Source organism: Gallinula chloropus (assembly GCF_964237585.1).
Source record: "Gallinula chloropus genome assembly, chromosome: 21".
In the NCBI taxonomy this organism is placed as follows: Eukaryota; Metazoa; Chordata; class Aves; order Gruiformes; family Rallidae; genus Gallinula; species Gallinula chloropus.
The window spans coordinates 10148580-10168436 of NC_140106.1; the positions used below are offsets into that span (position 1 = coordinate 10148580).

At 56.3% G+C, this 19857-nt stretch overlaps 1 protein-coding gene across 1 annotated transcript in view; it reads left to right on the forward strand.

Annotated features, from left to right (window-relative positions):
* The first annotated feature begins 6800 nt into the window (after positions 1-6800).
* NUDCD3 (NudC domain containing 3) overlaps positions 6801-19857 on the forward strand; it is a 32571-nt gene continuing 19514 nt past the window's right edge. Inside the window, exons 1-2 of the mRNA XM_084274018.1 lie at positions 6801-7023; positions 10034-10320. Of these exons, the coding sequence (XP_084130144.1) occupies positions 6826-7023; positions 10034-10320 (485 nt within the window). The 5' untranslated portion in view covers positions 6801-6825. The remainder of the gene's footprint in view (positions 7024-10033; positions 10321-19857) is intronic.

Here is a 19857-nt window from a genome sequence, read left to right on the forward strand (position 1 = left end):
CCCTTCTCTATTTCCAGCCCCCTGGAAGCCAGGCTTAGGTAGTGGGAAGTTGTGAGAGTACTTCTTGAATTGCTGATGCTTCAGTCAGACGTCTGGTATTAAGACAGAAGGTTTCTGTAGTAACTTTGCTGATGAAAACTACAACTGGCTTCTGATAGCTGGGTGCTGTGGAAGGAACTGCTGTTTCATGTCAGCTGAGCTTTTAAACATTTGCCTTTCCTGCCTGGCATTTAACCACCTGACAGTGCCCAGGCACAGGATCTCTTTAAGGGGACACGTGTAGCTTTGAGTTTTACAGAATGGGAAACTCTCAGCTTCCAGGCAGGACCCAGTAAGAGTTTTCACAGTGCCTTTCTGTATCCAGAAAGACATTTCCTGGACAAAAAGTGCTAACTTGAGCAGTTCTAAACAATTAACGTGCAGCTTTCCCACACTGACCTCTAGCGTTCTGCTGGCTTGGATCTGTGCAAAAGCTTCCTCAGAGGGATATCCAGAGCCTGATGGTGCATCGCTTCTGTCTCTTCTCTTTTGGTGGGGCTTCTGCAAAAGCTCACTACTGCTCTCAAGCGGCAGAGACACTACGTTTGGTGTCCCCATCCCCTGGATGGTTTAACGGGTATTGGGTCCAGTCAGGGCACCATTCAGATAATTCTTTTCCTTTTCTTTTCTTTTTTTTTTTTTTCCTGGAATAGTCTCAGCTCTGATGTAATGTGGGTGTTCATGCTCATCATGCATTCATAATTAAAAGTTTTATTCCTGTTTAATGTTCTTAACTATTGCAAGTTAGTTTTAGACTTCAGTGTGGCCCCAAAAAGCATTTTTAAGCTGTGGAGATCATCAGGGAAATGTAGTGTAATGTAATTTCAAGGCCAGTATGCTCTACGGTGCTTGCATTCTGTACTCCTGGAAAAACCAGAGCAGGAGTTCCTGTAACTCACTAATGTATTTATCAAAGCTTGACTACTGGACAGGAGCACAGGAACTCTGTTTTCTCTGAGTCTACTTCCAGGTGAATTTGTTCTTGGTTATTGAAGCATGGGAAGGGTTGGGGTGGGGAGGGCAAGGAAAAGAGCTTAACGGATCAGTACTGAATAGTGTAGAGTTGGAATGATTCCGTTGATAGAGTTCTCAGCATGCCATGGCTGTTTCCAGAGACTTTTTGTACTGCTTTTTTTTTTTTTTTCCATAACAAAGCATGTGTTTGTTCCTGCTTCAGGGAACTTTCAGTAGTTTGCAGTCTTGGTGTCAATTGGACTTTCTGGGAAAGCTGGTCGGAAGAGTTTTTGTTGTGTAGTAGACAAGGTTAGTTTGCCTGTGAATCAAAAGTCATTGTTATCACTCTGAAATGCTTTCTGCTTCAGGTAGGGAGGTGTTAAGAGTTCCACATCCAGAGCAGAGACCTCTGATCAGTGGCATGAAGCTTTGAAATTTCCCAACTTGATGTGCAACCAAAGATGTGTGGGAGATGTGGGGGAGTTAAAACATAAATACAGAGGTATATATCACAGGAAAAAAAACCCCAAGCCACCTAAGGATGGTGGTTGTAGGGATGTAAAATGCCAAAGTTGGTTATCTTATCAGTGGTGAGAAAGGGAGGGGTTTTGATGTAAAACAGCATTGCCCCAGAGGTACTGAAATCACAAACTCAGCGACCTGAAGGGACCCCCAAGAGATCATCAGGTCCAGCCCCCCCAGTAAAGGTCAGGTCCTGTGATGCCGCTGGGCAGGGAGCACACCAGTGGCTCCCACAGCCCCAATCTTCTACCTTCTCCCCCCAAATACTCTTTGATCCCCTGGGTGCTCACGCAGTCAGGAGATGAGGCGCTGGGAGGCAGCATCTGCCTTCCCTGCCCTTGGGTACTGCGTGCTCTGCCTGGCCTTGGCTTGAGAGCTGCCAAGGCTCCTCAGCCCCATCACAGGGCAGGAACTCCAAGGATGTTACTCTTTGTCTCCCTGGGCAGAACACCAGCCCTTCCTGGCAGCATAGGGAAGATGATCCGAATGGGTGAAGTCCAATTACTCTGTTTAACTGTTGGCTTTAGTTCTTTATGTGACTGTGGGTCCTGTTGCCTGGCTGAAGTCCAGTAGTGTTTAGCCAGCACCTTTGCTTTCCTAGCCACTTACCTTGGTAACACTAAAACAAATAGCTGTAGTTAACAGTCTCTTCTGTAGCCAAATTGGGGTGGGTAACAGCTCTCTCTGTCTGATTACAAACCCAAATGGTTAAAGACAAGCCTGGGTTTTGCAGAGCAGATCTCCTGAAGACCTTAAATCCTTCTGCATCTGCTTTTCTACCCCAGCCATTCAGTGGCTGTTGTGAAACACCTTGCAGGGGGAGCAACAGTGCACAGCCTGAGCCACAGCCACGCTGCCCAGGATTCACTTTTCCCTTTGGAAAAGCATTTAAATACTCTGTGTTTGCTGGTCACATCCTGGCTTTGATGTGTGAGGGTGGCTGGGTATAGAAATCTGACTGTAAATGTAATACTGTGTTTTTCCTGTCTGTGTCCCCTGCCTGCCTTTTGAACAGCTAAACTAAAACCCAACCACACAGGGAAGGTGACACCTGAGAGAGAAAGAGGTGATGAGAGGTTTCAACCAAACATTAAGGCAGAAGGGCAGATATTCATGGTAGAACTATCATTTTGTCATATCTAAGGTGGCATCAATGTATGCCAAACAAACCAACCTGGGGCTTTTATAATTGCTATTCTGTTGGGTTGGGGCAGGGGTGGGGGGGTGGGGGGCTTAGTTTAAATTAAGAATTCTTGCTAAGATGTTGAAACACGTTTTCTAAAGCAAATACTTGCAAATTATACCTATAGAAATTTAGGTTTCCTAGCTGAGAGCTATGATTAATGTCATAACTAGAGTGTGTTGGCAGAGGAACTTCCATCAGGTGCCTCGCTGAGAATATTCAAACTTTAAACCCAGAATTTGCTTTATGCCTTTTAATACTGACTTTAAATATGGCAACTTGGTTTGTACATGAATATTGCAGTATTTTATTTCCATATATTAAGAAAAAATAACATTTCCACTCAGGATAAATGACCCTGGTTGTCCTGGGAGGGAGTGATATGATTGTCATGACAATGTCATGTGATGGTAGAATTTCTTCATTGACGAATCTATAGTAGTTGTGTATACTTTATTTACCCATGTTTATGTTCCTACCAAAAAAAAAACCCCACAAAGAATCTATAGGGTTTCTTTATTGTTCATCTCCCTACTGAGATCTGGGTCCTCCCGATGCAGAATTTGGCGCTTGCAGACTGAAATCCTCACTACTCCTCATACCACAGAGCCCATCGGTGAGTCTGACCACTTCTTTAGAGCGTTGGCATCCCCAAGGGGAGGAGAAAAGGCTTGGAGAAGGGTGTTTGTGGTATAAAAGGTGGTGCTCCAGGCACACCTGGTGTAAACTAGCCAGCTCCAGTGGTGGTGAGTGAGCCATGCGATGTAAAACCTCATCTGTATAGCAGTGTAGAAAATGCATGTGTGACAGACCAGCACAACCTACAGTGTTTCATTTACATGGTCTTCATAAACAACAAGCAACTCTTGTTTTTTTTCTGTTTGTTTGGTTTTGGTTTTTTAAGGGGTGGGGGGAGGGAAAAAAGTGGATCACTCATTAATTTCAAGTGATTTTTTGCAGCAGATGTCCCACTTGGGGTGTGTTTCCCAGTATTTCTCCTGGCTACATGGCCTTGGGGACTGTGGGGACAACAAGTACTCTATGCTCTCACCTTTATACACCCACGATGGGTCATTGCAGTATTGGAGGAGGCCACAAGTTTGCCAGTGTCTTGCTTCTGCCCATGAGTCTATAGACAGCTTAGTGCTGGGCTGCTGTAAGTATTGGGGATCCGTGTTCAGAGCCATCCAAACGACACCTGTCTTGTTCTAATTTGACTGTGACTGTGCATCATCATCCCTACATATTGATATCAGAGATATTTAGAATTGCCTTGTGTACTATCTGGCATTGACTACATCTTTCCAAGGAAATCATCTTGCTGCCAGTCCAAATTAGTGTGTTTTGTCTTGTTTAGAACAACCTTTGGCGTGACAAACTATTGACTGTTCTTAGGCAGTGGGGATAAAGAGATTCATTTCTTTCCATGACTTTTTCTGACTGACATTGGCTGTAAAACATTTTGTTGTTAAACAGCAAGAGGGTTTTGGGGGGTTGTTTTTTGTTTTTTTCCTGTTTGTTTTGTTTTGTTTTGTTCCAAGATGTGTAATTCTTTTCTGGAGGGTGTTTTTGGTTTTGGTTTTGGTTTGTTTTTTAATTTCATATTTTTTTCTAACATTGCTTCATTAAACAAATATTTAAAAATGTAATATTTGGACCAGATGTTGTGAATAATAGTAGATAAAGCTATTTTATTCTGTATTTTTAAAGCTGTTCAGTATAAATAAACACAGGCATAGATGCAACCTGGCAGTGTGGAAATTCCACTTCCTTTGCAACACCCCCCTGATGAGGAATGGAGGGAAGGACCCATCTTAGGAGTGAGTACCACCCAAAACCAACACCCAACTGCCTTCCCCACCCTTCCAGCTCCCAGCCCATAGCTTCTAGCACAAAGATAAGTTAAATTTCCTTGATTTATTTGGAAGGGATACAACAAGTTAGGACCTGGGAAGGGCTGGCTGGGGCTGCACAGCACCTTTTAGATGTCTGGCAGCCTTTGAGAGGTACTATTGGATTTTAAGGGGTAATTAAGACACCCACATCCCTCTATTAACAGAAGTGTAGCTCAGCACCACCAGCCCAGAAACAAATGTAGTCTCATGGGAAGAAAAATGAAAGAAAGCCACAGTAATGAGCACTGAGAGAGGGTGAAAGTGCATCTGATGTCTGCTCTCAAAGCTGCTGGAGCTGCTGCTGGACAGGGGCAGGTGATTCCTAGTCATTTCCAGGCTCACAGAGCTGGGAAATGACCTGGGGCACTCTTAGGAGGGTTCCCTCAGCCAGGAAAAGCCCTGAGACTGTGGGCTCCATGAGGAGGTTCAGGCCAGGAAGGTCTTTCAGTCCTGGCTGCTCTGGTTTGGGAGCTACTGCTGGATGCTGAGCATGGTTGAATGTGAAGGCAGGGAGAGCCTATTAAAGTACATAGGCAACTATTAGGAGTGATCCCTGGACAAGGGAAGCCCTGAGCTCCAGGGTCAGAGGGGCTGCTTGTGGGCTACAGGGGGAGGTTTCAGGCCAGGTATGTCTCTCAGTCCTTTTAATGCCTCCCAGGATCCCATTGGCCTTCTTGGCCCCCCAGGCCTGCTTCTTGCTCATGGCCAACCTGTCCTAGGGACGGGCCCTGCTGCACCCAGTAACTACCTGGGGACCTTGGGGTGGGGGGGGTTGACCTCCACTGGGATGAATCTGCCAGAAAACACCCAAAAGATGCCCCCACCTTTCCCCCTCTTGCCTGGGCCACTGGTCTGACACCACCCCCCCACCTCCCAGCCCCCCAGCCCCGTGCGGACAGACAGACGGCCGGCTGGGTCCCCCCAGCCCCCGGCAGCCCCCTCACCGCTCAGGCAGTGCAGGCCCAGCCTGGTCACCAGCAGCTCCTCCTCTGCCCCCAGAGCGGCGGCTCGCGGGGGGTCGGGACCCCCAAGCTCCGTCGCCTGGCTGGCCAGAGGGTCAGGGCTGGGGAAAGACGGGGGGCAAAGGGTGAGGAAGCAGGAGGGGGGCGGGATGCTGCCCCCTGCCCCCTCCCCAGAGACCGGCTCACCCCCAGCTCCCTCAGCTGCTCCTCAGAGGATTTGCCCTCCAGCCCCTTCCCCAGCCTGGTTGCCCTTCTCTGCACTCGCTCCAGGACCTCAATGTCCTTCTGATGCTGAGGAGCCCAGAACTGGACCCAGCACTCAAGGTGCAGCCTCCCCAGTGCCCAGTCCAGGGGCACAATCCCCTCCCCAGACCTACTGGCCACACTATTTCTGACACAAGCCAGGATGCCATTGGCCTTCCTGGCTGCCTGGGCACATCTGGCTCATGTTCAGTTGCAGTCACCCAACACCCCCAGGTCCTTCTCTCCTGACAGCTCTCCAGCCAGTCTCCCCCAGCCTGTAGAGCTGCAGGGGGTTGTTCTGTCCCATGGGCAGGACTCTGCCCTTTGCCATGTTAAACCTCATCCTGTTGGTCTCAGCCCATGGGTCCAGCCTGTTCAGATCCCTCTGAAGAGCCTCCCCACCCTCAGGCAGATCAACACTTCTTCCCAGCTCAGTGTCATCTGCAAACTCACTGAGGGAGCATTGAATCCCTTCACCCAGGTCATTGATAAAGATGTTGAACAAGACTGGACCCAGGACTGAGCCCTGGGGGTGCCACTGGTGAGTTACCAGAGCATTTGAGGAGCAAGGGCTTACAGACTGCTCCAGGGAAGATCCTAAAGGAGCCAGTGTGGAAATATTTGGGATGGGAGATTGATAGAGGTACCATAAGCCCTCGAAAGGTGGGGGTTGAACTGGGGTCAGAACAGGCTGAGTGATGCTGGGAGCCCTGAGCTGGGTGGGACACTGGGTGGCACTGCTGAAGGGAGAGGGGGGGGGGGTGCAGGAGCACCCCGCATCCTGGCGGAAGAAGCTGCCCCCCGTCCTCCCCCTGCCCGGGCAGCCTGAGCCGGGGGCACCCCCACCGTGTGGGGCAGGTCCCAGTCCCGGAGCGGGGCCGGGCGGGTGAGATGCGTCGGGGCGGCCGGAACGTTGCGGCGCGGGACCGGTTCCGGGCGGGCTGAGGTGGGGGACGGGAACTCCAACCGGACCGGAAGCGGAAGCGTAGCCGGACAGCGTCTCGGTGCCGGCGGGGCCGGAGCCGCCATGGAGGCCGCGGCCGCGCTCACCGACATGTACGACCAGGCGCTGCTGGGCATCCTGCAGCACGTCGGGAACGTGGAGGAGTTCCTGCGCGTCCTCTTCGGCTTCCTCTACCGCAAGACCGACTTCTACCGCCTCCTGCTGCGGCCCGGGGACCGGCTGGGCTTCCCGCCCGGCGCGGCGCAGGCCGTGGCCCTCCAGGTACCGCCGGGGCCCCTCGGCGGGACGTGCCCGGGCCTCGCCGAGACGCGTTCGGCCCCCGCGGAGGTCCGGGTCGGGCTGGGGTGGGTGGGGGAAGCCGGGAACGGGCGGCCCGCGGGTACCCGAGCCAGCCCGGCGGCGCGGGGAGGAGGCCTGAGGGGCCTGAGGGGATGAGGAGCCCCGGGGGCGGACGGGGGAAGAGCCGCCGCGACCCCGCCCGGAGCTCGGCCCTGGGAAGCTGCCGCGGGAGCCTGAAGGGCGGCCGAAGGCAGGCGGGGGGGGCCCCGGGAGCCGGGTGGGGAGCTGGGGGGTGCTCAGCGGGCGCTCGCAGCCGGCACCGGGCTCATGGATCGCGGGTGAGAGACGAGCAAAGCCCCGACCTGCTGTTCCCAGGCTGGGCTGGGCTGCGGGTCTCTGGCTCGGGGCTGTCATTAGGAAACAAGCTCATAAAAAGTAGGGGTGAGGCTGGGTTTTGAGGGGGGTTTGTCTGTTCTCATGGGTGAGGTCCCCTCTACAGACCCAGCTGGCCAGGCTGGCAGGTCACTGCCTGTCCCTGCAGTGCCCCATGGCACGAGGGGATCCTCAACACCCTCTGTGCCCCAGGGTTGAGCACGCTGGGGAGCCCAGGGATGCCTTGGACTGCAGAGTGGAGAGTGCAGAGCCAGAGCCACTCTGCAGTGGGGCAGGGAGACCTGCCTGGTGTTCCCCTCAGGGGCTGTTCCAGGCCAGGGCCCAGGGAGGGGGGCACAGTGCTGTGCCCTGGGCCCCAGAGAGAAGGGAGGGATGGGGGGCAGGTTGGAAGGGATTTGTTCCTTCCAGGAGAGGGATGTGGCTTCGAGGTGTCGCTCTGCAGGAGCTGTGTGGGGCTGACTTGAGCTCAGGCTTTGGCTGGGGAGGAGCCAGTGACAGGCACCCTGGCTTCAGAGGGCCTCAGGGCGATGGCCAAGGCAAACAGAGCCAGGGTGATGCCTGGTGTCCTCTGTGCTCGTCCTGCAGGCTGGTCCCACGTGGGGAGGAAGCCCAGGGGGAGGGGCAGAAACACACACCATGACCACAGGGCTCCTGTCCCAGGAGCTGGCAGGAGTCCCTATGGAGCTGTGTCACAGAGTCAGACTCACAGGGGTTGGAAGGGACCCCCAGAGCCCATGGGGTCCAACCCCCTGCCCAAGCAGGGTCCCTGGGACAGGGCACACAGGTCGGTGTCCAGACAGGGCTGGAATCTCTCCAGAGAAGGAGACTCCACACCCCCTGGGCAGCCTGTCCCAGGGCTCCCTCACCCTCACTGGGGAAAAGTTCTTCCCCATGTTGCTGTGGAACTCCCTGTGCTCCAACTTGCAGCCATTGCCCCTTGTCCTGTCCCCACAGACACTGAAAAGGGGCTGCCCATTTCCCCTGCATCCCATCCTTCAGATATTGATAAACATTAATCAGGTCCCCCCTTAGTCTTCTTCTCTCCAGGCTGAACAGCCCCAGCTCACTCAGCCTTTCCTCACAGGGGAGATGCTCCAGGCCCTTCAGCATCTCCCTGTCCCTCCTCTGGACTCTCTCCAGGAGATCCCTGTCTGTTTGATCCCAGGGAGCCCAGCACTGGCCACAACACTCCAGGTGGGGCCTGAGCAGGGCAGAGCAGAGGGGGAGGATCCCCTCCTGTGACCTGCTGCCCACACTCCTCCTGATGCCCCCAGGATCCCCTTGTCTCTCTCAGCCCTCAGGGCACACTGCTGGCTCATGGCCACCCTGTCACCCACCAGCACCCCCAGGTCCTTCTCCACAGAGCTCCTCCCCAGCAGCTGATCCTCCAAGGAGCAGGCTTGGTCCTCCCTTGGCTGCCCCCCAGCTTTATCCCAACCGAAAGCAGGGCGGGCAGGCTGGAGGCTGCAGTTCCCTTGCTGCCCACCAGCTGCCGTGGCGCTGGGTTGGGGATGTAGGTGAGAAAGAGCCACTGTCAGTGTCACACGGAGGTTTTTGGGGGCTGCCAAAGCGCTGCAGAACTTCCCATCTCCTCATCCTGCCCCGCCGAGGGGAAGGCACAGGGGGCGCTCAAGAAGCTGGGAGGGGGCACAGCCCAAACCAGCTGAGCCCAGCTACCCAGAGGCGTGTTCTGTGTCACACTCTGAATGTAACCAGAGAGGGGGCAGCTCAGGAACCAGCTGAGCTTGGGTTCCTGGTGGTGGGAAATCGTGCTGTACATCCTTTCTATGCCCTGTTGTCATTCCTTTTTCTCTCCTATTAAACTGCACCTTTCACCCATGGGTTTTAGCTTTTTCTTTCTGATTCTCCCCCATCCCACTGAGGGGGAGAAGAGAGTGTACAGCTGCTGGATGGGCACAGCTAGAAGCACACCACAGGGTGAGGGTTACACAGCTCCTGCTGCCTCTGGGCTTGGGCAGAGACCCCCTCACCTGCCACACCTCTGGGGGTGAGGGGTGATGGCTTTTCACTGGGCAAGGGCAGTGTTTTGGGCCTGGATTAGTTGTTTCTGGCTTCAAACCCCACATGAGGTTGCACTGCTCCTTCTCTGGGCTGGGCTAAGAGAGCTTCAGGTCCCTGTGGGCTCAGGCAGCACCAGCTGGGCTGAACTCCAGCTTTTCCTGGGCTTCATCCCATTTGCACCTCAGGAGTTTGCTCTGAGCTTCGGGCTTCCCAACAGCCTCTTGAGTGCTGGAACGCAGGGTGAGGGGAGGCTGGAGGAGCTCCCTCAAAGCTCCTGCCTGGCCAGGAATTGGAACTCATTGGTTTCCCTTGGAATAACCATCCCTTTTCCCAACAGCAAAGGGTTTTCCATGATTCTCTAAGCCAGCTCTGGGGAAATCAGGCTGAGCCACACGTGTGACGAGGCTCCGGGCGCTGGAGATTGAACCGACTGGGTGTAGGGAGTGGGGGGCACGTGGTGTCCAGCCAGGGAAAGGTGGTAATTAGTGCTTCAAATCTGTGATGCCCCTTCTCCTCTGGGCTTCTTGGGCAGAGCTGGGCAGCTCAGCTACCTGCTGGTTTTCCTTTTCCCTTCCAGGCTTTCAAAGTCTTTGAGCGGATGGCCCGGCAGGATGATGAGAAGCGGCGCCGAGAGCTGGAGGCAAAGCTGAGGAAGAAGGAGGAGGAAGAGGAGGCTGCTGAGAGGGTCAAGCTGTGTCCTGCAGCTCAGGAGGTTGAAGTGGAAACAACAGAAGAGGTTGTCCCAGCCCCAGATGCTGAGGGAGCAGCAGGCAGGCAGGAATCAGCCCCAACCCCCAGCCCTGCGCCGGCAGAGCCCCCGGGAGCCGCTGCCCCGGCCGAGCCCCAGCCAGCAGAGCTGCCCACGTAAGGGTCTCTCACCTTCTTTGGGGTCCTTCCCTGTGGGAGGGCAGGGGTTTGGGCTGTGGGTGCTTTGGTGTCTCTGCTCTGAGCAGGGAAGGTGGCACATCCCTGTGCACAGCCCTGCAGAGCTGGGTCGGTCCGTGCATGGCTGGGCTGGTGGTTCTGTCTGACTCTCACAGGAACAAGAGACCCTGGCACACCCTGTAACACCCTGTAACCCTTTTCTCCCAGAAATTCGGTGTGAGGCAGCCTGGCAGGAGCTTGTCCAGATACCCACAGGGGCAGGCAGTGAGGCCTGGTGCAGCATCAAACACACACAGCAAAAACTGGGCTCAGGGACCTCCAGAGGCCCCTGACCCAGCCCTGACATCAGTCAAGTGCTGCCAAGAGCTGTCACCTCTGCATCCCCCTGCCAGGCTGGGCCTCTCTCAGGCAAAGATGTCCTTGTTTCCAGGTCCTTTCAGGGTCTCAGTGCTGGGCAGTGGGAGTTGAGTTCCATGGGCCAGCGTGGCCTTTATGAACAACTCACCTGAGCGTGGGGCTGCTCATCCTTGCCCAGGCCCCAGGCTGAGGCAGAGCTGCCCAGCCCTGGCTCAGGGCCCCACACACCATCCAGCTTCACTCTCCTGCCTCTCCCTGCTGCCTGAGTCAGTGCTTTGCCTCGGGGAGGGACGCTGTGATCAGGCTCCTCCTTCTTTCCCTGGCATCTCTCCTGCTCTGAGCCCCACGTGATGGCTGTGCCTGCCCCCTGTCCCACTTGCTGCTGCTCTCCCAGTCCCTGCTGTCCCACTGGTGAGAACGGTTTGGGCTGGTGGCCCCTGTCCTGAGCTGGGTTTAGACACATCAGTGGTGAGAGAGAGTCACTGGAGGGAAGCAGGCTCTGCTGGGAGAGCCCTGAGTCCTGGAAGGAGCAGGGTGGCCAATGCCCCTGAGGGGCTGGCAGGCTTTGGAGCCCAGGCTTGGGGGCTGTTGACCCCCTTGATGTGTGAAAGGGAAGGTCTGAGGACCAAAATCTTGGAGGCAGTGGAACTGCAGGTGTTGGGACTGTGGTGTGGTCAGAGCCTCAGCTCCAGGCAGCAGTAGAGAGGGGTCCTGAGCTTGGCAGCCCCTTGGGTGGAAGGGGCAGGGTGCCTGGTGAGTAACTCAATCCAGTGGGGTGAAGGAGAGAGAATGCCTCATGATAATCCACCTGACACACATCCCCATGGATAAAAATAACCCAGAAGCCAAAAATGAAATCACCTGAAAAGCCACGTTGTGCTGCTTGTGTCCTGAGAGACTGTCCCCAGCACTGGCAGTCTGACACCTCTTCCACTGCAAAATCAAGGAGCCAAAAAAAGCCCTGTGAGAGCTGGCAGGTCTCTGGGGCTGGGCTGCACAGCCACAGCTCTGCCCTGTTGGTTTTCCAGCCTGGTTTTATCCTAAACAGGAAGGAGAGGGAGAGGCTGGAGCTGGCTGGGGCTCTGGCTGCTCGTGCCCCTCCACAGTCCGTGTTCTGTCAGGAGAAATTAGGACTCAGGCTGTTTGTTGTGGGGCTCAGCAGCTGTTTGGTGCTCAGCTGCCTGGGAACAGGCCTGAGGGCTGTGGGAAGGGAAGTGGAGGCATTAGGGAGGAAGCTGAGGACTGGTGTGGGGATAGGATGTGTCCTTTGGGGAAGAGTTTGTGCTGCAGGTAGGCTGAGCCTGGCCCTCTCATCCTCCAGCCCTTGAGCACCCATCCTGGCCCTGCTGGAGAGCAGCCCCTGGCAGACCTGAGATGCTGGGAGGCTGTTTTGCAGCCTCCAGACTTGGCATGGAGCACAGAGCCCTGTGTGGCAGCTCTCCCCCTGCTCTGGCTGTGAAAAGAAGGTGCCTTCAGCTGAATGCAGGTGCTTCTGCCCTGCCTGGGTGGGTTTCCTCCCATTCCTCTTCCTTCCTTCACCTGCTGGGGCTGCCCCAAAGGCCCCAGCACAGTGGAGCTCTGGGGAACCCCCTGGTACCTGCCCAGCCTGGCTGTGAGGTGCTGGAGCACCTTTCCAGCCCAGAAGAACAGGGTGTCTGCGGGCTCCCAAGTAGGGCAGAGCAGCCAACAGGTCTGTCAATGAGCTGTAGTTGGTTTCGGTGCCTCTGGGGGGCACTGGAGCCCCCCGAAAAGCAACAAGAACCTGGAGCAGGCAGTGCTGGGCACACACACACACACATCCCCCCTCCCCTCCGACAGACTATTAATAATTTACCCGGCTGCTTAATTCTGCACAGCCCCTTCTGAGCAAAACCCAGAGCCACCAGCCTGCTTATGAAGGGCACATGAATAATGTGTGACTCCAGCAGCAAGAATGCAGGAAAAAGAGCTGAAAGGAAACTGTTTTCCATCTCCCTTTCCCCCCCCCCCAAAACCTCACCTCCCCCCACTGCTGGTAAAGAAAACCACTGCCACCAAAATCTATATAAAACCTCTCTCATTCTGTCAACCTGACTGCTCCATGAATGTAGGGCAGGTACCATCCCAGATCTGCCAGCTCTCATCAGAGCCTGGCTGGGTGTGTGCTGGTGCTGGGGTGCTGTTCCTGAGCCTCTTGGTGCAGCAGTGAGGGGGCAGCAGCTTTTTTTGGGGTCAGTCTGGAAGGGGAGAGCAGAGCTGAGCTGGCTTTGTGGGTGCAGAGGCTTGCCCACCATAGAGGAGGAGGGCAGCAGGGCTCCAGGGCTTGCCTAAGTCTCCCTGCATCCCTTGGCTTCACTGCCTGTGAAGTGTGGGTGATGTGGCTCTTCCTTGCTGGGGTGGCTGCCCTGTGAACCAGCTGAGAGCTGGGGTGTTGTTGGGGTGACCCATGTGTCAGGTGCTGTGCTGAGGTGCTGGACTGGAGGTGTCCTTTGTGCCAGCTCCTCAGCCTGGCTCCCAGCTGCCCTGGGCACCCTTGCCACCCTTCCCTAGCCACCATGGCTCTCATGCTCTGCCCACCTTGCTGAGAGGGCAGAGGGGGCTGAGCCCCCCCTTTGCACCCCTCCATGGGGCAGTGCCTCCCAGCAGTGCATGGCTGGGGCTGGCCTTGCAGCCACACATCTCAGGCAGGCTCTGGCTCTTTCCCCCATCTGCTCCCAGAAGCCATCCCTGCCTGAGCTCAGCTCCTAATTTTGAACACCTCCACCACCCAGCACCCTCCCCTTCCCCCAGCTTGGATTCCATCCTGCATATATTTGCCACACAGCATTTAAAATAGAGCCCAGCAGCCCACGTGTGGCACTGCACAGCCTGGCCTGTGCTTCCCAGCTCCCCTCTGCTCCTCCTCTGCCTGCAGGCAGGGGGAAGCTCTCCTCCCCATCCCGTGTGTGCTGTTCCAGGGGTTGCTCTGCCTGTGGGCAGGAGGTTGGGAGGAGCAGCTCTGGAAGCCTCTGTGTGATGGTGAACACCTCACCTTTGTCTGCTTCTCCATCCAGTCTTTGCATCTCTCCCAGGTGCTCAGCACTGGGCTGTTTGGGGTGCTCCCTCAGAGACCAGCGTGGATCTCAGGAGGGTGGCCCACTGGAAAGAGAAGCTTGTCAGGCCAAGGGGGTCTCCTGGAAAAGCCTCTGTAGGACAGACAGCTGATGGTTCCTCTGCCATGACTCCAGCCTGGGGAGCTGGGGGAGCTGCTGGTCCCTCTGTGCTGCTGCCCCTGTAGTGCCAGCACTTGGGCTGGCAGAGGCTGGTGTGGAGCCATCACACCCACACAGCTGGGTGGCCTTGCTGGGGTTGAAACTGGACCAGTGAGGCACTGGGGAGCACTGGGTGGGCTGAGGAGGATGTGAGGCACCTCATCCCTGAGGAAGGTTCGTGGCTGCTGCCCAGGGGACCTGGCATGGTGACTGCTAGAGCAGATGGAAACCCTGGGGCCTCCATGGCCCAACTGTTCATCTCCTTCAGCATGGAGAGGGAAGAAGAGGGGGCTGTGGTGAGGAAGGGGCTGTGGTGAGCAGGGGGCTGTGGTGAGCAGGGGGCTGTGGTGAGCAGGGGGCTGTGGTGAGCAGGGGGCTGTGGTGAGCTGGGGGCTGGTGAGCAGGGGCTGTGGTGAGCAGGGGGCTGTGGTGAACAGGGACTATGGTGAGCAGGGGACTGGTGAGCAGGGGGCTGTGGTGAGGAAGGGGCTGTGGTGAGCAGGGGGCTGTGGTGAGCAGGGGGCTGTGGTGAGCAGGGGGCTGTGGTGAGCAGGGGACTGGTGAGCAGGGGGCTGTGGTGAGCAGGGGGCTGTGGTGAGCAGGGGGCTGTGGTGAGCTGGGGGCTGTGGTGAGCAAGGGGCTGCTTGCAGCTCCACTGCCACCCTGCTCAGGCCTTGGAAGAGACTTTGTGGGTCCTCTGAAGAGGCTCCCTGGCCATGCCAGGGTTGGGAATGACCCTGCACCCCATCTCTCACCCTGGCCAGCCTGTCCAGGTGAGCTCTGGCTCGGGGCTGGCTGTGCTGCTGTCCCCAGGGGTGGGTGGAGAGGCTTGGCACTGACCTACAAAAACCACTGGTGTGCTCTCCAGCTCTCTGTCCCCAGCCAGAGGCAGCACAGAATTGAACTGAGATGTGTTCACCTGGTGAGCTGACTCCTCTGAGGCTCCAGCTCTCTCCCAGGAGCTGCTGCTTCCATTCCTCAAGCCTGGCCTTGGGGTTAACCCTTTGAGGGGCAGGCTGGGGAACGTCCTGGAGATGACACAGCAGCGCTCTGGGAAATTTCCATGAGGCTCCTGTGTGAGTCTAATTCGACTTAGCAACGGCTTGGCTTTGCTGGAAGCCCAGATGGATGTTTGGTGGTGGTGTGGTTGTGAGGATGGGCTTGCAGGATGGGCTTCCTGGCCTGGCTTCCTTCTCCTCAGGGTGCCTGGGAGGGGAATTTCACTGCTGGTCACCCTCAGCAGAGGAGCAGGGCTGTGGAGGAGAGGTACTGCTGCATGCTGCTGGCTCTGAGGCTGGTTTTGTTCAACTCTGGGGCAGCTTTATCCCAAGTTTTCTCCTCTCAAGCCTTTTCCAGGAGAACAGGCAGGGAGTGGAGTTTTCTCCTCTCAAGCCTTTTCCAGGAGAACAGGCAGGGGAAGGGAGTGGAGCTCAGGGATGCTCCTGCTCTGACCAGAAGCCAGTTAAACTGGTTTCCTTCCTTCATGTCCCTACTGGATTTCCCAGTGAGCTCAACACAGGGTCCCTGCTGTTCTTCCAGCCTGCCCTGGAGAGATGGAGCTGATCCTGGTCCATATTACAGGAGGGGCTGTCCTGGTTCCTGTCCCTGTGTGTGAGCTGTGCAGAGGGGCTGCCCGTGGGGAGTTCCCCAGGGCCCCTCAGGAGCAGGAGCCAGCCAGCCCTGCAGAGAGCAGCCTGAGCTGGGACAGCCCAGCTCCATCTGGCCCCAGATCCTGTCTCCAGCAGCACAGACACTGGGGGAAGAGGAGAAGAACAGAATGAGTGTGCAGGGACACTTCCTTCATGCTTCCCCCCACCCCCCATCAGCAAACTGCAGCTCAGCAGCTCTCTGATGTTTGGGCTTTCCTGTTTCTTGGTGGATTTTCCCCCCTTTTGTCTCTGAATCCCATCCCTCATTGCCTGTGGGGTCTCCACAGCAGCATCCTGCAGCTGCTGTGGGTGGCTTTTGAAGCCCTCTGTGCAGGTGGAGAGACACCAAGTGCTTTCCCATCACCCTTCTCCTCCCTGCCTGGGGTTGTCCCATCGCCTCCTCTCCTTGCTTCAGCCTGCTTTTTGGGCTGATGTGCCCTCATTTGCTTGGTTGCTTCTCACTTGAGCATCCTTGTGCTCCTCCTGGTCCTACACACAATCCTCTGCTGTTCCTTGCTGGTGCTGGGGTGACAAGGGCCTTCCTCATGTTCTGTGTGCCTGTGAACTCATCAGGGTCCTCCACTTTCTACCCCATTTCTTTGCTCCTGGGGCTGCCCCAGTGAGGCCAAGAAACCTTCTTCCACCCACACACTCCCCACCCCCAGTCAACAGGCATTGCTGAAACCCTTTTCCTCCCCTCCCAGCACTTTCCAGTGCTGGCAGCCAGCTTCCCAGCTGGGACCTGCAGCCCATGCCAGCTGGGAACATGAGCTTCATGAAAGCCTTATCTCCCCAGAGCTCCACACTGGCCAGACCTCCCTCCTCCAAGGAGCCCAGGAGGGGAAAGGCAGCATGTCCTCAGCTTGGTGTGTAACACAGAGGCTGTTTGGTGCTCAGCAGCTGCAGTGCTGGACTGGGGACACTGTCACATTTCAGTTCTGGGAGTGTGGTGTCCAGGTTTTGCTGGGGGAAGCAGGGAAACTTCTCTTTATCATAGAATCATAGAATCATAGAATGGGCTGGGTTGGGAGGGACCCCAAGGATCACAGAGCTCCAACCCCCTGCCACAGGCAGGGACACCAACCTCCAGGCCTGGAGCTACACAAGGTTGCCCAGGGCCCCAGCCAACCTGGCCTTGAACACCCCCAGGGATGGGGCACCCACCCCCTCTCTGGGCAGCCTGTTCCAGCCCCTCACCACTCTCTCTGCAAAGAGCTTCCCCCCAATATCTAATCTAACCCTTCCCTCCTTCAGCTTCACTCCATCCCCCTTGTCCTGCCAGTCTCTGCCCTTTAACAAGCTGATTCCCCTCCTGTTCCTCTGCTCCCTTCAGGCACTGGAAGGCTGCAATGAGGTCCCCCCACAGCCTTCTCTTCTCCAGGCTGACCCAGCCCAGCTCCCTCAGCCTCTCTCCATAGGGGAGCTGCTCCAGCCCTCTGAGCATCCCCATGGCTCCTCTGACCCCTCTCCAACAGCCCCACATCTTCCTTGTGTTGGGCCCCAGCTCTGGCCACAGGACTCCAGCTGGGGAGGGCAGAGCAGACTTGAGCTCAAGTCCACCCTGCCAAGCAGAGTCTCTGTCTTCTTGTGACAGGAGAGGCAGCAGCTTCCTGCTGGGAGAGTTATTTTAATACATCAGCCTTCTGCCATAGTGCTGGGAACTGCTTGGGAAGTGTCTTTTTCAGAGGCCTGGAATGCTTGAGCCAAGGATGAGTCGTTCCTCCCAGCCCTGCCTGGTGCAGCTCAGGGCTGGACCGACCCTTTCTCAGCAGAAGAGGGATCAGTGGGGGGTTCATTCTTTTTTTCCAGTGCTTTCTGGGGGAATCAGGCTCCTCCAGTGGGGCTGCTGAGATCAGCAGTGGTGTGCCAGGTCCCCTGTCACACACTCCATCGCTTAGGGCTTTGGTTGCCCTACCAAGGCACCGAGCTCCAAAATTAGGTCCCTGGACCAAAAATAACTAAATTAAAACCTATAAATTTTTTTTTTTTCTCTTAACAAGCAGAAAAATCCCAGGGCTGGAGGCCGAGGGACAACGTGTGCCTGATTCTTATTTAAATAAAGCAAGAGCTGTTTGCTTGGGTTAATGCTGCCTTGTTCACCAAAAGGAGCCACCTGAGGTGGAAAACTACCTCAAGCATGTGAGTCTGGCAGGGCTCTGGTGGTGCTGTTGGGAGAGAGATGGAATCAGGTCGTGTTGGTGGTCTGAGAGGCCACCTTCTCCCACAGTTTGATCCCCCTGAGGAGGACTTGGGGGTTCTGGTAGATGAGAAACTTCCCCTGAGCCAGCAGTGGCTCTTGCAGCTCCAAAGGGTGATGGGATCCTGGGCTCCATCAGCAGAGGGGTGGCAGCAGGGACAGGGAGGGGATTGTCCCTCTCTGCTCTGCCCTCCCCAGCTGGAGTCCTGTGTCCAGAGCTGGGGCCCAACACAAGAGAGATGTGGGGCTGTTGGAGAGGGGTCAGAGGAGCCACGGAGATGCTCAGAGGGCTGGAGCAGCTCCCCTATGGAGAGAGGCTGAGGGAGCTGGGCTGGGTCAGCCTGGAGAAGAGAAGGCTGTGGGGGGACCTCATTGCAGCCTCCCAGTCCCTGAAGGGAGCAGAGAAACAGGAGGGGAATCAGCTTGTTAAAGGGCAGAGACTGGCAGGACAAGGGGGATGGAGTGAAGCTGGAGGAGGGAAGGGTGAGATGAGATATTAGGGGGAAGTTCTTTGCAGAGAGAGTGGTGAGGGGCTGGAACAGGCTGCCCAGAGAGGGGGTGGGTGCCCCATCCCTGTGGGTGTTCAAGGCCAGGTTGGCTGGGGCCCTGGGCAACCTTGTGTAGCTCCAGGCCTGGAGGTTGGTGTCCCTGCCTGTGGCAGGGGGGTTGGAGCTCTGTGATCTTTGGGGTCCGTTCCAACCCAGCCCAGGCTGGGATTCTGTGATACTGTGATTGAATTTCCTTGGCCTTATCCCCTTTTTCCAAGGGGGCTGTAATGGAATCCAGCTCGCTCTGGCTGCACGTCGGTCTCTTGGAGGAGACCTGTGAAACCCCAGGTTGTATAAGCTCTGTGCAAACAATAAAGATCCCAGGGGACTTCTCCAAATGGTGCCATGTCCTGCTGTCCTTGACCTAAATATCCCAGCAGTAGTAGAACCTCTCTCTCTGGTGACAACACTCTGAAGCTCTCCTGCGAGCTGGCGGTGGCATTTCAACTCTCCTAATGTCAGTAAGCTGGCTGTGTCCAAACAGCTCTGTAAATAAACTCTGGAGCTGAAAGGGAAGGCTAAAAGCTCTGCTGAGGAGCACGGGCTTGGAAGAGAGCAAGAATCTCACCTGGTTGAAGGACTTGGTCCTGGGTGGTGGGACTGGTGGGACTCCAGCGGGTTCATGGATGGGCTGCTGGGCCAGGCAGTGAGGGCATCCTTGTGCAGGGGGGCTTGGCCTCTGCTCCCCACAGCATCTGTGCTCGATGATACACAGTGATACAGGGGAATGGGTCTTGATGCACTCTGGTTTTGGTTGTTGGTCCCATCTGGGTGGTGAGTTGGAGATGTGAGGCTTCCCAAAGGTGAGGAGACCTGCAGAGCTAATGGTGGGCGCCACAGGCTGGAGCCTGGGCTGCATGGCTGGGCCAGGGTGTGCCTGAGTTGGGGGAAAGGTGTTGGCTTTCATTTTTCAGCTGCCTTTTTGAGAGCAGAACCAGCTTGGAGCCTTGGAGGAGTATGTTTGGGAGCCCTGAGGCCAAGGTAGAGGGCAGCTGGGGACCTGCTGATGAACTCCTGTCCACCTGAGGGGTGAAGGAGAGCTTCTGAAACTGGATTAGTGGTGTTCTCCCCCAGCAGCCCAAACACAGCTGGGCTGGAGGAAACCCCAAGGGGTCAGGAGAACCCTGGGACCTGCACCCCTTCACTGCTGCCCTCAGGGCTGGAGCTCAAGAGCTGGAGAGCACTGGGAAGGATGGGAGTGGGTTGGAATCTGGTTGACTGTGGGTGTGAATGGAGCTGTCAGAGGGAAGGGGTTGGTGTTCAGCTGGCTCAATGCTTTGCCTGAGACCTGATTAACTGAAGTGCTGTGTACAAAGGGAGCCTTCAGGAAACACTGGGTGAAGGCACTGAGAGCCCACAGCAAGTGCTCCTCCTGCCCCAGTGTTCCTCCTGCCCTAGTATTCCTCCTGCCCCAGTGCTCCTCCTGTCCCAGTGCTCCTCCTGGCCCAGTGCTCCTCCTGCCCCAGTGTTCCTCCTGCCCCAGTGCTCCTCCTGCCCCAGTGCTCCTCCTGTCCCAGTGCTCCTCCTGCCCCAGT